The sequence below is a fragment of the Phytophthora cinnamomi genome (assembly GCF_018691715.1).
Source record: "Phytophthora cinnamomi strain GKB4 chromosome Unknown Contig108, whole genome shotgun sequence".
Classification (NCBI taxonomy): Eukaryota; Oomycota; class Peronosporomycetes; order Peronosporales; family Peronosporaceae; genus Phytophthora; species Phytophthora cinnamomi.
The window spans coordinates 192454-208519 of NW_027151041.1; the positions used below are offsets into that span (position 1 = coordinate 192454).

At 50.0% G+C, this 16066-nt stretch overlaps 2 protein-coding genes across 2 annotated transcripts; both read right to left on the bottom strand.

The window, feature by feature from the left end:
• Positions 1–109: 109 nt before the first annotated feature.
• IUM83_15114 (WD40/YVTN repeat-like-containing domain) lies at positions 110–9469 on the bottom strand (the record flags this gene model as incomplete). The annotated part of the gene is made up of 4 exons (XM_067939905.1): positions 110–5934; positions 9035–9047; positions 9127–9275; positions 9340–9469. 4 exons carry the CDS (start codon positions 9467–9469, stop codon positions 110–112), a joined length of 6117 nt encoding a protein of 2038 aa, XP_067782257.1.
• A 4816-nt stretch (positions 9470–14285) lies between these two features.
• On the bottom strand, positions 14286–16016 carry IUM83_15115 (Multiple inositol polyphosphate phosphatase 1; the record flags this gene model as incomplete). Its single annotated transcript, XM_067939906.1, has 5 exons — positions 14286–14817; positions 14885–15090; positions 15159–15222; positions 15304–15576; positions 15652–16016. 5 exons carry the CDS (start codon positions 16014–16016, stop codon positions 14286–14288), a joined length of 1440 nt encoding a protein of 479 aa, XP_067782317.1.
• Between the last annotated feature and the right edge of the window lie 50 nt (positions 16017–16066).

The following is a 16066-nucleotide window of genomic DNA, read 5'->3' on the forward strand; positions in this document are numbered from 1 at the left end:
TCGTGTGCAGACCAGGGTGTTGAGTACAAATCGGTGAGCAACTTCTTTCTCAAAGTTTTGTGCTTACGAACATGGAGGGCTCCACCTTAGTGCCTCGAGTCTGAGGGTCTTAGTCAACGTCGTGATAGTCGCGGGCGTGAGCCTGGGCAAAGCTGGGGAATGTACGACGACGCATTTTGTCCAGCTCAAGGCGCAGGTACTCGATCTCGTCGGTTTGGGCCTTGGCCAGGTCTACCAGCTTGCGTCTCACAGCTATAGCTTTGAGTCTCGCAGCATCACCCCGGACACCTCCACCTGCAGCTTGCTGACGCATGGCCGCACTTGTGCGACTCGCCAAGATGTCTTCACGAATTTGCACCTGGGTCTCCAGCTGCGCGACTTGCTGCTGGAAATTCCGGTTCTCACGCTCGCGTTCACGTAGCTGACGCTCTAGCTGGGATCCTGTACGCTCAAGCTTGAGCAAAGTGGTTTGGTGGTGGCGACCCAGGTGCGCCAACTTGGCCTCTAGCATGGCTGCTTCTCGCTTCTGCTTGTGAGACGTGTCTCCAGTGTGGAAGAGCTCTTGCAAGTCTTTGGTCACGCGAAGCAGCTGGATGTCGGTGTATCGCTCGTCCATATCTCGCGCTTGTAGCTCCAGCAGCGCGTGCTCCCATTCCATGACGTTGATGTTCTTCCGGAAATCCTTGATGCGACCGAGAATGCCCACCTGGTCTTTGCCGTGCAACTGAATTACGTCGTTCAAGGCTTCAACACTGGTTCGAGCCACAAGCAGAGCATTATCACCACCGCCGCCGACTGGGGTTTCGTCTTGACCCTGCTTGATTCGAGCTAACAACGGTGCGCTCTCCACCAGTGCCGTTCGACGCTGTGCCAATGCTTCTCGCTCTCGCTGCTGTTTCCGGCGCCGACGCTGTAAGTCTGACAACTTCGTGCGTAGTTCGTCGCTCACGGTTTTCGCAAGTGCAAGGAGCTCAGCTTTTTCGCGCACCGCATGCTCCGCGAGGATTTTCTTGGATCGAAGCGCGTTCAGGGCTCGCCAAATTCGATCCTCAACGAGGACACCTTCAGGCCGATCAACGATGTAGTCCAGCGGGGTTACAACAAACCGCTGACTTCCGCTTCCAGCACCAGTCAAACTCCCACGCTTTGAATGATATTGGTGCTGGCTGTCAAGGTGCTGGAACGGATCGAGGTTGACTTCTGGTTCTACCACATTGTTTTTGCTTGATGCTTGCTTGTCCAACAGACCCGTCCCCAATGAACGCGACGATCCATCCATAGCTGAGCTCTCGGCTAGAAGACGTTGTTTCGCGTTACCCTTAGGTCGGGCAGCAGTAACCCCATTGGATCCTGAGCGCTTCATCGCTTCAAGTCCAGATGCTCCATCTCGCGCAGGTACCAGGTCGTCAGACTTGCGTTTGCGATATAGCTCAACAAGCTGTTTGATGAACTCCGGAGACTCCAGTTGGCTTGTACTCGCAGTTGGAGTGCTTCCTAATCCACCACCGGCACTACCGCTGCTGTGGACCATCTCTTCCAGCTCACGAACGAAACTCTTCTCGAGTACCTTGTCTTCTTCAGTAGCACGATGCCAGTCCTCACGACATGCCTCAAGTTGGGCTGCAAGTCGGTCGCTCTCAGCTTGAGCTCGTGCCTCATTTTCCTGCATGGTGAGTGCCTCCGCCTCAAGTCGTTTTGTTTCGAGCTCTAATTGTTCACGTGCCAGAAGTTCTTCGGCCAGTCGAAGCTCATAAAGCTCTTGAGCGAGAACTGCTCGGCGTGTCGCCATATACCGATCACGCAGCGCACGTAGCTTCTCATCAAACGCCCGACAGAGGTCTGTGACTTCTCCACGAGTCTTTCGCAGCTCCAAGTCCAGGCTCTTCCGATACTTCTCGCGCTCCTCTTCAAACTTGGCTTGGGCAGCTTCAAATTGTGACACGAGCTTCTTTTGCTCGGCTGTCATCTCCTCCGGTGGAATAGTCAGCATCCAAGCCTCCTTCACCAACTCCTGTGCAGCTAGAGGATCTTTCTTGACTTCTAGAGTGCCGTCCATCATGTCTATTAGCGCCCGGCCACCTACATCGTCCTTCTTACGAGCTTTCTCCCTTTCGGCCGCCTCGTATGCTTCGCGTTCACGCTGTTTTCGACGCTCGGCAGTCTCGTATGGCTTCTGGGTCATCTCGTCGGGTGAAACCTTTAAAAGGGAGTCAGCTTTCTCTTCGGGCGCCCACTGCGGTCGAAACAAGTCGGCGATGTTGTTTCCAGCGTTGAGCTCTGCCGTGATCTCCATGATTCGCGCATTCTTGGCCTCAATTTGCTCGATGGTGTTCTCCTTGTGGCGCACAAGTTCCTGGAACTCCGTGTTGAAAGCGCTTTGTAGCGCACGGGCGTATGAAGCAAGCAAGTGCATTTGAACACGTGCCTGCTTGCCTGTGCGAACCACCGCGGGATGGTACACGAAGTCGAAGCTCGGCATTTTGGCATACTCGGAGATATCTGGAGACGCACCGGAGTCAACAGCAGGGCTGCCTTGTTGGAACTTTGGGTGCAGTGATCCTGCGTTCAAAATCCATTGCAGATCGCTGGGAACTGTGTCTTGGAACCTAGTGCGCGAATCTGAAGTTTGGCCCTCACGGTCTTCTTGTTGGTGGTGAGCAAATTCTACAAGGCGAAGCATAGCAATATGCTTTGCGAGCTTCTGCTCCCGCGGTGTCTGACGACGCATTGGGAAGTTGTTCACGAAAAGTGGTGTAGCCTGCCCCGATGTCGATGTCGTAGAAGCGGATTGTTGTAATTGAGGCGGTTGCTGTTGGCCCCCTGGTACCCCGAGTGGAGCTGCAGTAGCCGACGCGGACGATGGTGGTGAAAGTGCTGTAAGACGAACCCCGGGTACCTCAGACACATCCCAGAACTCGCGCTTCATCCGCTCACGTACAATTGCCATACGGGCAAGATCACGAGCGATTCCTTCACGAACGCGCTGAGCTCTTGCAGCGTGCTGGTTCAAAAGGTTATCGCGCCAAGCCACATTGAGTACAAATTCTTCTCGAGCGAGCTGCTCGTTTTCAGGCAGTCGCTCGTTCTCGGCCAGCATGATTTTAAGTCGCCCTTCAAGGTCACGTAGCTTGGCGCGCGTAGCATCCTTGCCACGATCGAATCGGTCACGGGCTGCCATGGCTTCGGCGCGAGTTCGAGCCTCAAGAAACGGCGTGCACTCTTGTTCACGCTCAGGCTGGAAAACATCATCGTACTTGGCACATGATACAATATTCATGTACAGCGGGTTCATGGTTGGGTCGGAGCTCTGCACACTACTCAGTCCAATCGACTCTCCGAGCAACTCGGGTGATAGACGAACGTCCATCAAGAATACACAACCATCAATACCGGTTGAGATTAGTTGGATGTTTGCAGGTCCTCCAGACTCGGAGCTTGCCATTGTTTTGGCACAGACGAAGCGCAAAGTAGTCACAGGACCCGAGTGGGTTACGAGCGTGCGCTTCTTGGTCGCTTGCATTTCGTCAAGGTCGCCTCCACTACCGGGTGCTGGGGCCGCTTCAGGATCCTTGGACTCATTTTCACCTTCGGCGGGTGCCTTCGTTTGACGACGGGCGTTTACTGCTGAAGCAGCAGCAAGAGTCCAAAGAGTGACGGTTCCATCCATTCCGCCGGTGACTAAAAGTTCAACGCCGCCATCAAGCACTCGTGGGAACATTGCTACAGCTGACACACCTCGCGCGTGGGCACGCTTTGTAAGCGTTTTCGACAGGATGCTAATCTCTTCCATGGACTCGCGCAATACGTCGCGAAATTTTAACAGAGTTAGCTCCGGTCGACCTGGGGATGTGGCAATCATCATGTTACTTGATGGACCAGTGAGGAAACGCAGTCGCGCGCACATCGGTAGTACGGCTTCTCCAAACGCGATGACTTTGGGGACAATCTGCAGCGCGCCTCTCGGAGAGACATCTCGGCGGCCTGAGGCAGCACTGCCAACTGAAACATCTTCCTGTGGCGGTGCTTGGTACCGAGCACTGTAAAACAGTCCGCGAGAAGAAAAACACGTAAGTGTGAGCGAGCTGCTAGCGCTAGCACCAGTTGCATTCCATTGGATATCTACAACGCGCTCGTTCGGCTCTCGCAACGTGAAATAGGCTTGAACAGGGAACTGTTTCTCGTGGTCCATAGACAAGAGGAACACAACGTTATTGTGCGTTGACGACACCATCAGCACCGCCTGAGTAGGATGGATCGATAATAGGTCCAGTGGTGTTTCTGCTGGCAACAATTGCACGGAGTGTTGTGGTAGAATCTCGACTTTGCCTCCTCCACCCACAATCTTCGCGACACAAATCGACCGTAGCCTTCCTTGGTGATCACCTATCATCACCACAGGGTCACTGAGTTTCGCTGCTAGAGCTGTGATCACCACAGGTGGAGCGGGAATTGCAGCCCCGGCACCAAGATCGTTCAACGGAACACCAGCAGTGCCCGGCCTTGAGTTCGAACCAGTCGGTGCCCCGATAGCTGTTGGGTCTTGTGTAAACAGTACTCCAACATTAACTTCGTCAACTGGTCGACAATCACGTAGATTCCAGAACGCAAGTTGGCCACGCAAACCCCCCGTTGCGATCAACGCGTCGGTAGAATATGCCCCACCAAATGGTGTGAATACCGCGCTGTCGAGCATGGGACCTGTCGGGAATCTAGCACACGGAACTACGAGCTTGGATTCATCTCCAGGACTGGAACTTCTGCTAGCTACTTGGCGGCGTGTGCTCCCATCGTCATCGTCGTTGTCGCCTTCTTCGTCATCGTCTTGCAAAATGTTTGTACGCACCTCGAAGATTTTACCATTACGCGTTCCCACGTAAGCCTTGGAGTACGTTGGCGTCGGGGCCATAACTGTCACAATTGATCCCGTGAGACCTCCAGGAAGAACGCCCGTGTTCAGAAGCTCCAACGTATCGATTTGCAGCCACGCGAGCGCACCATCAGAATAGGCAACGACAACAGTCTCAGCTGTTACCACAATACCAGCAATTGGGCAACGATCAGGCCTCGCCGCAGCTCGTACAAGTTGTGAAACCTTAGCATCTGCTGCATCAACAACAAGAAGATCACCAGCCTGATTCGCAACGAGAAATCGACTGCGAGGGAGCCAGGAATGGCAGCAGAATTGCTTGCGCTTCTCTTCCCATTCCACAAGATCTGCCGCATCGGTCGGCTGACCAACGTTGTCGTCTGTTGACGAAGGTGCCGGTAACGTCACGGTCTCAGCTCGCAGCAAACTCGACACAGCATTCTTACCCGTGTACATTTTCCAGATCTGAAGTCCATTATCCCCGCCGACCACAAACATGTCGTTATTGGTAGGATCGAAGGAGGCAAAGCGTACAGGCCCACGAACGCTAGAACTCTGACACCCTGGAACGGGCGCCAGTGTCTCAATATCCCACACACAGAGCAGCGGGTCCCTCGCCTCAATCGATTTGTTGTCTTGAGTTCCCGATGCATCAACAGCAGGTGGAGCAGGACGAATACTCAGCAGTCGACGACCGCAGCGAGAGAACTTGATCAAAGAGAACTCGAAGATATCGTGTTGGCCACCATTGGGAAGCTCCAGCTTAGACTTGGACTTCTTGTCCGGGAACGAATACAACGAAATGCTAGCTTCCGGTTCTCGGGCCACGATGGCAAACGTGGACGTCTTCCAGTTAAAGTCGAACGACACGATCTTTCGCGGCTGAGGACGCATGAAGAAGTGCTGGTTGCGGGTTATTGTGGATGTGAAATGTAGCGTATGCCCACTCACGTATACCAACGTGCTTTCGTCTGCTAGCTGCAGAGGTGGCGCGTCACCTGCACTCCCATCATACCCGAAGACATGGCGAACCGTAGCGTCGACAGACATGGCGATCACGACGTCTTCTACTAAAAAATAAAATCTTGGTGAACGCCCCACAGAAGGATGAACTGTGAACGGTCACCGTCTCCTCGAGGACAGATTCCTAGATTGAAAACGTGTTGTGTATTTTTTGTCCTGATTGTATTTTGGTGAGCTACTCGTTGGTATTGTTGTTAACATCATCGGTTGAATCGGACGGCGGATGGTGGTTTTGGGGGGTCTCGTGTGCGTCTAATTTGTCGAAGTCTGTAAGTAGCGTCATACTGTCTAGACGCTCAGTTTTGCGGTGACGCATATTTCGAACTTCTACGGGGGTGTGATCGCTCTCAGAGGTATGTTGCATGGTTGCCATAGCGTCGGCTTCCATCATTAAATCCGTGGAATCGATACTGCTGCCACCATGACTTTCGTCGTCACTCTCTCCGTTGTTTTGAGATCCTAGCTCGTCGGAATCGCTGTCATTCGGCGTCATGAAATCGCCTGCTGCTGCTGCCGCGTCAAAGGCTACAGCAAGATCGTCATTCGACGGGATTGGGGCAGTTGTATCGCCTGCTGCTGCTGCGTCAAAGGCTACAGCAAGATCGTCAGTCGACGGGATTGGGACAGTTGCATCGCGACCTGGATCGGACGGTAGTGGGTCTAGAGGCATATCTTGCGTGACCATGGCCTCCTTATGAGCATCGTTACCATCTTCAATGCCGTTTACATCTTGACCATCATCATCATTACTACTAGTGCTGGGTCCTCCGATCGACGTACTGGTGTCAACGTCATGAATTTGTTTAGGATCTTGCTGCAGACCGGTATCCGGATCTTCGCCATTATTGACCGCATCTTGATCTTGACTCAAATTGGCAATGGGATCATCATCAGCGGTATTATGAGCGATACCATTCGATGGGTTATTGGAACCGGTATCTCTTTCACCTTCGTGCTTGTTGGGAGGCACAATATTATCTTCACTGGTAGGGAGTTTATCCAATTCAGCGGTAACCTTAACGATATCAGCAGAATCCATGGGTGAATCGATCGGATTATCGTTCGCTTTTTCTGGATCTGAAGCATCGGTGGTAGATACGGTATCCGAACCGGCATAGACACTTGTGTGGGGTGCTTCTTTGCTGTCCGAGTTTTCTGGCTGGAGGTGGTCTCGAAACAAGCCTGGATCATACCTACCATGTTCACTAGGTCTAGACAAGTTTCTGTTTGCTTCGCTATCGTCGCCGTTATCTACTTGGTTTACCACGAAGTCCGTGACGTTTTTTAGTACGATTCCAACGATGGTCAAGTCGGCGTCATTTGGATCATATAGATGTCCTCCTCCAGTCGCTTGGGCCAGCGCTACCGTAGCATGATCCGCAGCATTTACGATGCATATAGTAGTGACTTCTTTATCAGCTTGTGTTGAATCCACGTCAGATATTGGGTCTAGCTGAACGTTCGCTGGGTCACTTTGAGCCACAGTACTGTTGGTTGGATTTGTCACGTCAGTATTGCTATCAGTGTTCGTTGCAGGCAGCCCGACATCTCCTTCACCAATATCGCAATGTTGACTGGTGCTCGCTATGACGTCAACTAGTTCCACCAAGCGAGCGAAGACCTCGCTTTCACCGTTGCTTCCACTGCTGACATGCGACTGGCTTATTAACTGAAACTGATCCTTCATACTACCAGTTACCGCTGTACAAATTTCATCACATGATGTGACCTCCGAACGAACTTCAGGTTGGTCACTCGTGGTAATAACCGTAAGGACTTGCTGGTTGCTTTCAGACGTGACGGCATCTGCCTCAATAATGGCCACAATATCGTATAGTAAAGCCTCAACCACACTATCATCCTCAAACCGTGGGGTTGGCTCTCGTGACCGATAGCTGAGCACACGTTGATGCTGGCCTCTCCATGCAGCCTGAATACATATAGCTGCTTCTAGTTGCGAGAGATACGTTTCTTGTCGCTGCCACTCACGTTCAAACCACTTCCTTGCGCTCCTTCTCTTCCAGGTTGATTGGACGCACAGCACAGCTTCAAGTAACTCCAAATATGCTGACCGCTCTTTGCTGGAGCACCTCCACCACCGTTGAATTTTGCGAGTACTTCTCTGCACCTTGGTATACTGCCACCTGGCGAACCAGCCTAGGATGTCAGTTTTCAATCGGACTGCTGCATCTCGAATTTTAGTCGCATGGTGAATTGCTTGACGCTGACGAATCCAGCACTGAAGTTTCAGAACTGACTTCTTTTGGCGTTGCCAAGCTCTCGACGCCGTCATTCTCCGTGTGTTCTTTTGAAGAATCGTTGCTGACAGATTTCTGGCTTCTACGAGAAAAGCTCGTTCTTTTCGATGCAAATGGAAGCGGATAAATCTCTGCATCCTGGAGATAGCTCGAATACGACGTTTGTTTTCGCGATCAGTTGCTTGTAGAACTTGCAATATTCCTTTCGCTTTTAATCGGCGTACCAGACATTGTATCGTGGTTGCAGCATTGACACGCTGCAGCTTCAGGCCTTGATAGCGCTTCTGCTCTAGTCGTGATCTAACCGTCGATTGGAGAACTATAGATGCTTCAGTACGATTCTTCCGGACCACTTCCCTCTCTTCGAGCTGCTGCTGCTGGCGTTCAATTGTCTGCTTCATCCACTTCGACTTGGTTTGCTCCTGGATAAGTTCATTTTGATGCTTGAGATGTAACTGCTGGTACGCTCTCATCAGTGCCTGACGGTCTGCTGCGAGCTCTGCATACCGCCGCCGTTCTATCGCGAGGGTAGTTTCCAGGGACGTAATCTGCTCTTGCAATCGACTCTGCTCCTGGTTCGAATACTGAAGCTTCAACAGTTTATGTTCTGCTGAGGGACGCTTTGGAGCAGTGGGTCTCTGTTTCACCATACTGTTTTTCGGATCAGCTACCCTCGTTTCTTCCGGTGATAGCTCAGTCTGGTTTAACGCAGTCAGTTCATCACTGGTTGCACGTCGATCTTCTCGATGCTTCCTTCTTAACTCCCGTTTTTGCTCGTTCTGCGGCAACGTCACTGTAGTATTATCAAGAGCTGGATCATCTTCGATATGTTTATTTGCGGTGAAGTTTTGTTGATGTTTTCGCTGGAGAAACCGCAAGTACTCACTCCACTCAATCTCCTGAAAAAGCACATTAACAAAACATCGAAGTCATTATCAAGGTAACCTGCAATTTGAAAAGAGAAAAATTGGTGCATACGTTGTCGAGGTTCGTGTCCATGGCGGAAAAAAGCGCAGCAATCTGTTCTTGGGTAGGCGCGCCTATATTTTCTGGGGCACTACCTTGGTTGCCATCACCACCAAACAGCAACTGCAATAGTTTTCGACCGTCGGACGTTTTCACCATATCTACGAAGCACCAGTTAGTCACTGCAACATGAATGATACAACAAGGGTATTGTTAACTAATTACCTTCTGCATGATTCAAAAATACGTCAGTGAACTCGTTGCGGTCGATGTGGCCGTTGCTGTTTTCGTCCAACAAGTAAAACAGTTTCTTCCAAATCGTAAATGTTTCGGCTGAAGCCACGCGGCTCTCCATCGTTCTCATAGTATCTTCAGTTCGATCGCTAACAACATTTCGAATGGGATCAAACGCCACTCGAAGTTTCGCTACTCCTGTTACTTTGGTGCGATCGGCTTTATCATAGAAATTACACCAAACGAAACGAGCCTCCTGGTCTAGATCGGACACACTAACCTCTGAAGTGAAACGACACAGCTCGGAAATGAGCAGCAGATCAATGGAACACACACCTAAACAGACCTCTCCAAGCGTTTTCGTCGCCCCTACCCAGTTTATAACAAACTCTGGCACCTCTGCAGACGTACCAAGACTTGAATTGTATGAAAAACGCAAGCGTTTGTAACTGACAGCATCATTTCCCTCGACTTCACCGTCTTCTTTGGCCGTGATGTAACTTGTATCTTCAACAATACACTTGTAAAAAAAGGTATCAACGTGAAGAGTACGCTCCGATTCTGAAAATGTAAAGCTTTCTCCAAAATCCAACCTTATTGTACCATTAATCGTAGGTATATAAACCACCACGATATGGAGATGTGCACTCGGACCACTGTTGAGGTTGTCGCTAAGGGGGATCCACAACTCAGCGCGTCTATATTTCGCGGCTTTTGTGACAGAGCATAGGTTTATACTGCCATCCAGCCGAGGCTGATTTGATTGAGCTCCGATTTGCATGGACACTATCAGTTCTTGCATATCGTTCTGCTCGTCTATTTGGGAAAACACAAACCACTCGTTATCCCAGCGCCAGTGCTGAGTATTACTTTGAGCCGTGGACTGTCTTGTGCGACAACGTATTCCATTGTTGGGGTTAGTTATCGGCGAATACGTTAGCTGCACATTCGATCCACCATACTTAGCAGACTTGAGGAGATTCGAGCTCTGAAACTCTGCAGTAAGGATGGCTTCGCATACGCTCACATGATACTTTCCTGCTGCTTTTGCTTGTGTGGTGGTGTTATTATTTTGCTCACGAACTTGCAGACTCATCAACAAGGCGTCCTTTGTCGCTGTGACCCCAGCACCTGCATCTATGCAAATAGGATACCAAACCAGTTTCCTTCGATCCACCAGCCTTTGTTTCCAATCTTTTCTGAGCGGGAGATGCACCCGACCGTAGTAGTTTCCAGACAAGTCGCGAATCCTCCCGACGATCACGGTGCTCGACTCATTTAAGAGTGTTACTGCGACTATAGGGTTGCTGAGATCTACGACTTCGCCAACTTCGGTCATTCCTGATGCAGAGATCGTAATAACCCCCGTTGCTCCCACAGCAACTTCCTCAGCAGATCCACCTCGATCCGACATCAAACTGATGTCAACGAAGATGTGTTTTGCTATTCCGGAGGAGCGTTGAGATATACTCGCGCCCGTCAGGTCCCCTCGCACCCGGTGAATTACCAACTCGAAAACTTCCGTAACAATGGATGGCTTCATCTTAGGCTGTTCGCTTGCCACAAATTGCATTTCCAGCGTTAGTATCCCTCTTTTATAGTAATACGGGTCGCTACTGGGTTTAGCCACTTCAGCTTCCCCAGATCGAAATGGCATTCCAAACGGAAGTTCGAATTGTAGTAAATGATCCTCTTCGAGCACAGACGGGAAGATTGGGAGCGTTAAATACCCAACTACTTGGTCGACACGGGTTGGTTTTGCTGGGTTAGATTCGCCTGGGTCCAACAAATCAGGATCATCGGAGCGATGGTAGAGTGTAACATGGATAGCTGGAGGACCACTTGAGGCAATCCGAAGCACAAGATGCTGGTTCCAAGTTAAGGTACCTTCAACAGCTAAGCAGCATCTACACAATATGTTAACGATGCGCAAAAGCACAGGAGAGATTGAATGATAGCACGTACTCGCTGGCTACTTTTTCTGATCCAGACGAAAGCAATACATAGTAACTCGAGAGTGAATTGGCTTTTTTAAAACCATTACCTGTGCCTTGTAGAAGATGTATGCATAAATCACCGCTGACCTCTTGTCGCATCGGGATGCTAGCTTCCGGGGCTGTCAGTGGCTTGCCGTCGGTCTCTTGATAAGACGTAGCTCTTATTGTCGAAAGCACAGACATACTCTTATCTGAGCTCTCACAATTCGCAGTGTACATGTCTGTTTTTTCTGATACCAATTCCATCTTAACACGAGCGGAAACGTTCGGCTGCGAGAAAAATGAAGAGAGGTTCAGACTACCGGTTGCCACCAATATCGGAGCGACTGTTTCTTTAGTACGATGTGTAGCTTTTGAACCACTGCGGCTTTGTGGACGTTTCAAAAGCGACTTAGATGCTAGTGAAGCTTTGGATCCGGTTACTGGCCGATTTAGGGGCTGCTGAGGTTGAGCGTACACAAGGATTTCCAGTACAGGAAACGACCGATCTTTTGCAGACCAGCAAATAATCGCATTCGCCTTATCATTAACGGAAGCGAGGGAATCGTTGCCATTACCCTCATTTGCCACTTTTGCCGGCCCAAGCTCGGCTTTCCAGTTACTTTGGGCAACACGAAGCTGGATAGAAATATTGCTCTTACCATCTGAAAGAATTGGTGGTAAGCCTTGCACCTCGCTAATGTCGATATCAAATCGGCATTTCATCTCTCCACTGCGTACGGGATATGCTACGCTGCCAAATTCAGTCGCAGCCAGTGATGCATTCGACTCGGATTCATTCTCGTTAGGTACACTTGTACTTTGGAGTGCAAGTAGCGCCGACCCGCACTCGTCTATTTTATTCTCAGAGTCACCGTACAAACGCACGGTCTGCTCAACCAACTGGTTGTCAGAATTCGTATCTCCACTAGGAAGTTGATGCGAATAAATACTATAGCTACCGAGGCCAATTAGCTCATTTCTCTCATGAGCGCTAAATCGATAAATACCCACGAACAACATGTCCGTGTTTGTATCGTTCACTTTCAATGAAACAGCGTTTGTTCCACTAACGTCGCCACCATTTCCGCATGTTAGGGTTACCGTTTGGGCTCGTGTTTTGTCGATTGTACTTGACCATAATTTCGCCACGCAGCCTGTATTCGCTTCTTTTCCGTTACTGGTCTGTAGGTTGACCACTTTGACAGTAAGAATCCGGGATTGGGGGCTGTGAACAAGAGTGTTCCATGGTAGATCACTAATTTGTGGGTCAATTTGTAACCCACCGCGAAAAAAGGTACTCAAACGACCACAGGCGTGTCCTTCTTGATCAAAAAGCGGAAGGCTGGTCTGATACTCCACCTTTGATGATAGCTGGTTCAACAAGAATGGCAACGCAATCAATAGTGATAGGCATTGCTTTTGTGACTTTCTGGGCCGTAAATCTAGAGAAAGCTGGGGTAGAGGATTGGTCACGACGTCGGGGCTAAGCTCAAATCGAAGTACGATGGGGTCACCTTTATCAGTTTGCAGTAAGGTGCAATTCTGGTTCTCGCAGTGTGAAATTGCACGACGAACCAAAACATTTGTAGTAGCGCGTTGGGAACTTCCTCCTAATAATTGAATGCGGCCGCGTACATTAAGCTGACCTCCATCCGCTCCAAAACATGCGTTCAAATATTCCAATTCAGAAACAGAAGATACGCAGACGAACTCAATTTTTACCTCCAGCAAGCTACCTAGAGCAATTTCCGAAGTTTTGCTCAAAGCTCTTATATCCGAGCTCATTTCCTGCAGCTCCAATGCTTTTGAGTCAGCAACTGAGCTCTGAACGTATTCTCGTTGTGTATCTCCGATTAACAAGCAGCAAGCAACACGGACGCGAATATTCAATTCATGCGCTGTTGAGAGGAATGATAGCCAACCACAAAATGCCGAACCGTCCGGCTTTAATCCTGCGCACTTCACACAAGCAGATCCAAGCACCTCTTTTGTGTTCCCGTTCAAATCTTCCTCGTCATGAATCAAAGTGAAGGATACCTCCCTGTCCACTAAATGCGCTTGTGACACCTGGAAACAAAAGCGATGATTCCACACGAAGGCGTTGCGTTTTTCATCGTGGCTTGCCGTGTCAGTGATCAATGGAAGCTCTGATTTACCACCCATACTACACTCGATAACCGGGCTAAAGTGTTTAGGAAGACCGTGAGTTTCCAGAGCCATCACGACCAGTTGAACGTTACTCTGCTCGCCAACTTTATCCACGAGAAGGCTGGAGGGTTTTGTCTCACTTGACAGCCTTGCTACAACAGCTGCAGGATCCGTATTCAACGTCACCGACAAGCCCATAGTTCCACATCTCGTTCTTCTTCTCTGCCGAGATAATTGGATATCTTGCTTCGAATTCCGCAGAAGTTCGTGAATGAATGTTGTACACTGCCCCACAAATTCTTGCTGAATACCACCTCGTACTTCCCAGACATCCACCGCCATAGTCACTCCACCAGATTCGGTAGTTAGTGACCGAGGCAAAACCATTTCAACCGGCTTCGAACATCTCTCCGAGTAGCCAAAGAGATCTGTAGAGACGTGTATGTTTCCCGGGTCATTTGAAAACCTTACATAAACCTGTCGATTACAGCTACCACTGGGTAGCTGATCGTTGTTCCACACATCAGCAATATACTCGACATTAATGGAAACTATGACAAATGGGTCATCAACGAGCACAAACGATTCCCTCTCGCCTTGACCGGCTTCGGTTGGCAGCACTTCTTCGTCACCCCGTGAATCACCAGGGTCCATCGAGCTATCGAGTGCTCCAAGGGAAGTCATTTATGCATTCGTTCCGGCAAGAACCTTGCCTCTCGTCGGAAGGGGCGACTGCAGGTCCCTTCACAAACAAAAAATCTAAATGTAGAAACTTCATTATCAACAATCATCTGAAGTGTTTCAGATACGTTACATGCAGTTCTGGTCGAAATCATACACTTTCAAGTAGTAGTGCCACAGTTGTTGTAGCTCCGAAAATTTACAGTACACACGAGCGCATCCTGGAATCGCAGCCTCCTTCTCGTTGATGAGAATTTGCACATAGAAGTCTTCATCGCTCTTGAATAGCCGAAATTCAATGTTTGCAGCAAATGGAGAAAAAACTGATGTCCGGAATTTCCGGGATGCAATTTCGGCCTCAGTAGCGTTTGCCAAAAGCGGTGAGCGATCGCCATACCCCATTAGAGTCATCAATGGCAGAGTTGTCTCTGCGTGCGCAAAGAAGAAGTTCCCCAAGAGCGTATTGTTGCCGGTAGCTCTTGCTGTCATGGTTTCAAAAATCTCGCGCAGTAGAACGGCTGCCATTTCGTAGTTGATCTTATACCCGCCACCAATCCAATAGAACTCCTCCAGGTCGTCAAGGTAGTCCAACGCATGGATGAAAGTCATCGACATCAGAGAGCACCAGTGGTGCTTGTGATGATAAAGAGCAATATCAAAACTGCAAGCACACATGGCGGAATTAGTTTTCGGTCTTCCACACTAACAAAACTTCCGTATTTACTTACGCGCATGCAGATTGCACTGCCATCAGGTCCTTGGCTGAGAATTGAATGTTCTCGTCCTTTAAGCCAAGCGACTGCTTTAGCCATTGCGCAATTTTGACCAGGGTGGCTGATTTCTGGAATTCGTGCAGTTGTGTCTGAGCAGTTTGATTCTTCTTAACCTCTCGCTGGTATCGGGGGCATAGATCAAAGAAGCGGAGAAGAGTATCCTAGGTGCCAAGTCACTTCGGTAAATATGAGCTGCTACAAGAATAATATCGTTAGAAAATAACGCTACCTGGTCCTTTGGGTACTCGATATATTCCACCTCTCCAGCGTTTGCAAAAAATGCGTTCGCAAATCTGTTTATCAATATGAACACAAATTTAGTCAAAGGTTTGCAAACAGTTCTTAAGCTATACCAATCACACTAAGCCCCATACGCGATAGCTGAATCCCGCGTCCGCGCCACGTGCGTGTGTGCAACGCGGTACTTCTCCTTCGAGTAGACTGCGCCTTCACCAAACCCGCTCCTTGCCAGACTACGAACCCCCAGCTTGCGAAGCTCATGTCTCCCAGCCTTCGCTAGCTCCCCCTGCACACTCGCATTGTACGGTAGCGAGTAGTTCCTCATCCACGTCGGCAGCAGCCCCTCAAACGGCTTCAACCTCTCCAACAGAGCATTAATCTCTTTAATATTGCCACCCGTGGGGTACCTATCCCCCATGTAATAGTAAAACATTGTGTGTCATTGCTCAATTGACAGCTACTTCAGGTACACGTTATCGTACCTGATCCCATGGCGGGCTACAATCTGGGTCTGGATTAGTTCCAGATCCTGTCGTAACGGCGTTTCTTCAGCGAGTGCACGAAGTGGCAGCATGACTCGAGTGAAGGTGGCTTCAGTGCTAATGGCTTCAGCACTGCGCTGGTTCCAGTACTTCGTCTTGGTGGCGAACATGTGCTCGAACTTGTCCGACGTGGAGACCTCCGCCGATCGAAAGCCACTCGACGAGTCCAGCGAGATCAGGCTCGGGAGTTGCATCACCACTAGAACGAGCGCCAGCGCAGTCAGCCCCATCGCCTGCAGGGCTCGGTTGGACACACGGCGATCGAGAGGCGGCGCCAAAGCGGGGCCATCCGTGGAGCTCCTCATGATCGCGGGCGTTATCAGAAGATTTTCTTATTCCAAAATGGACCAATCAG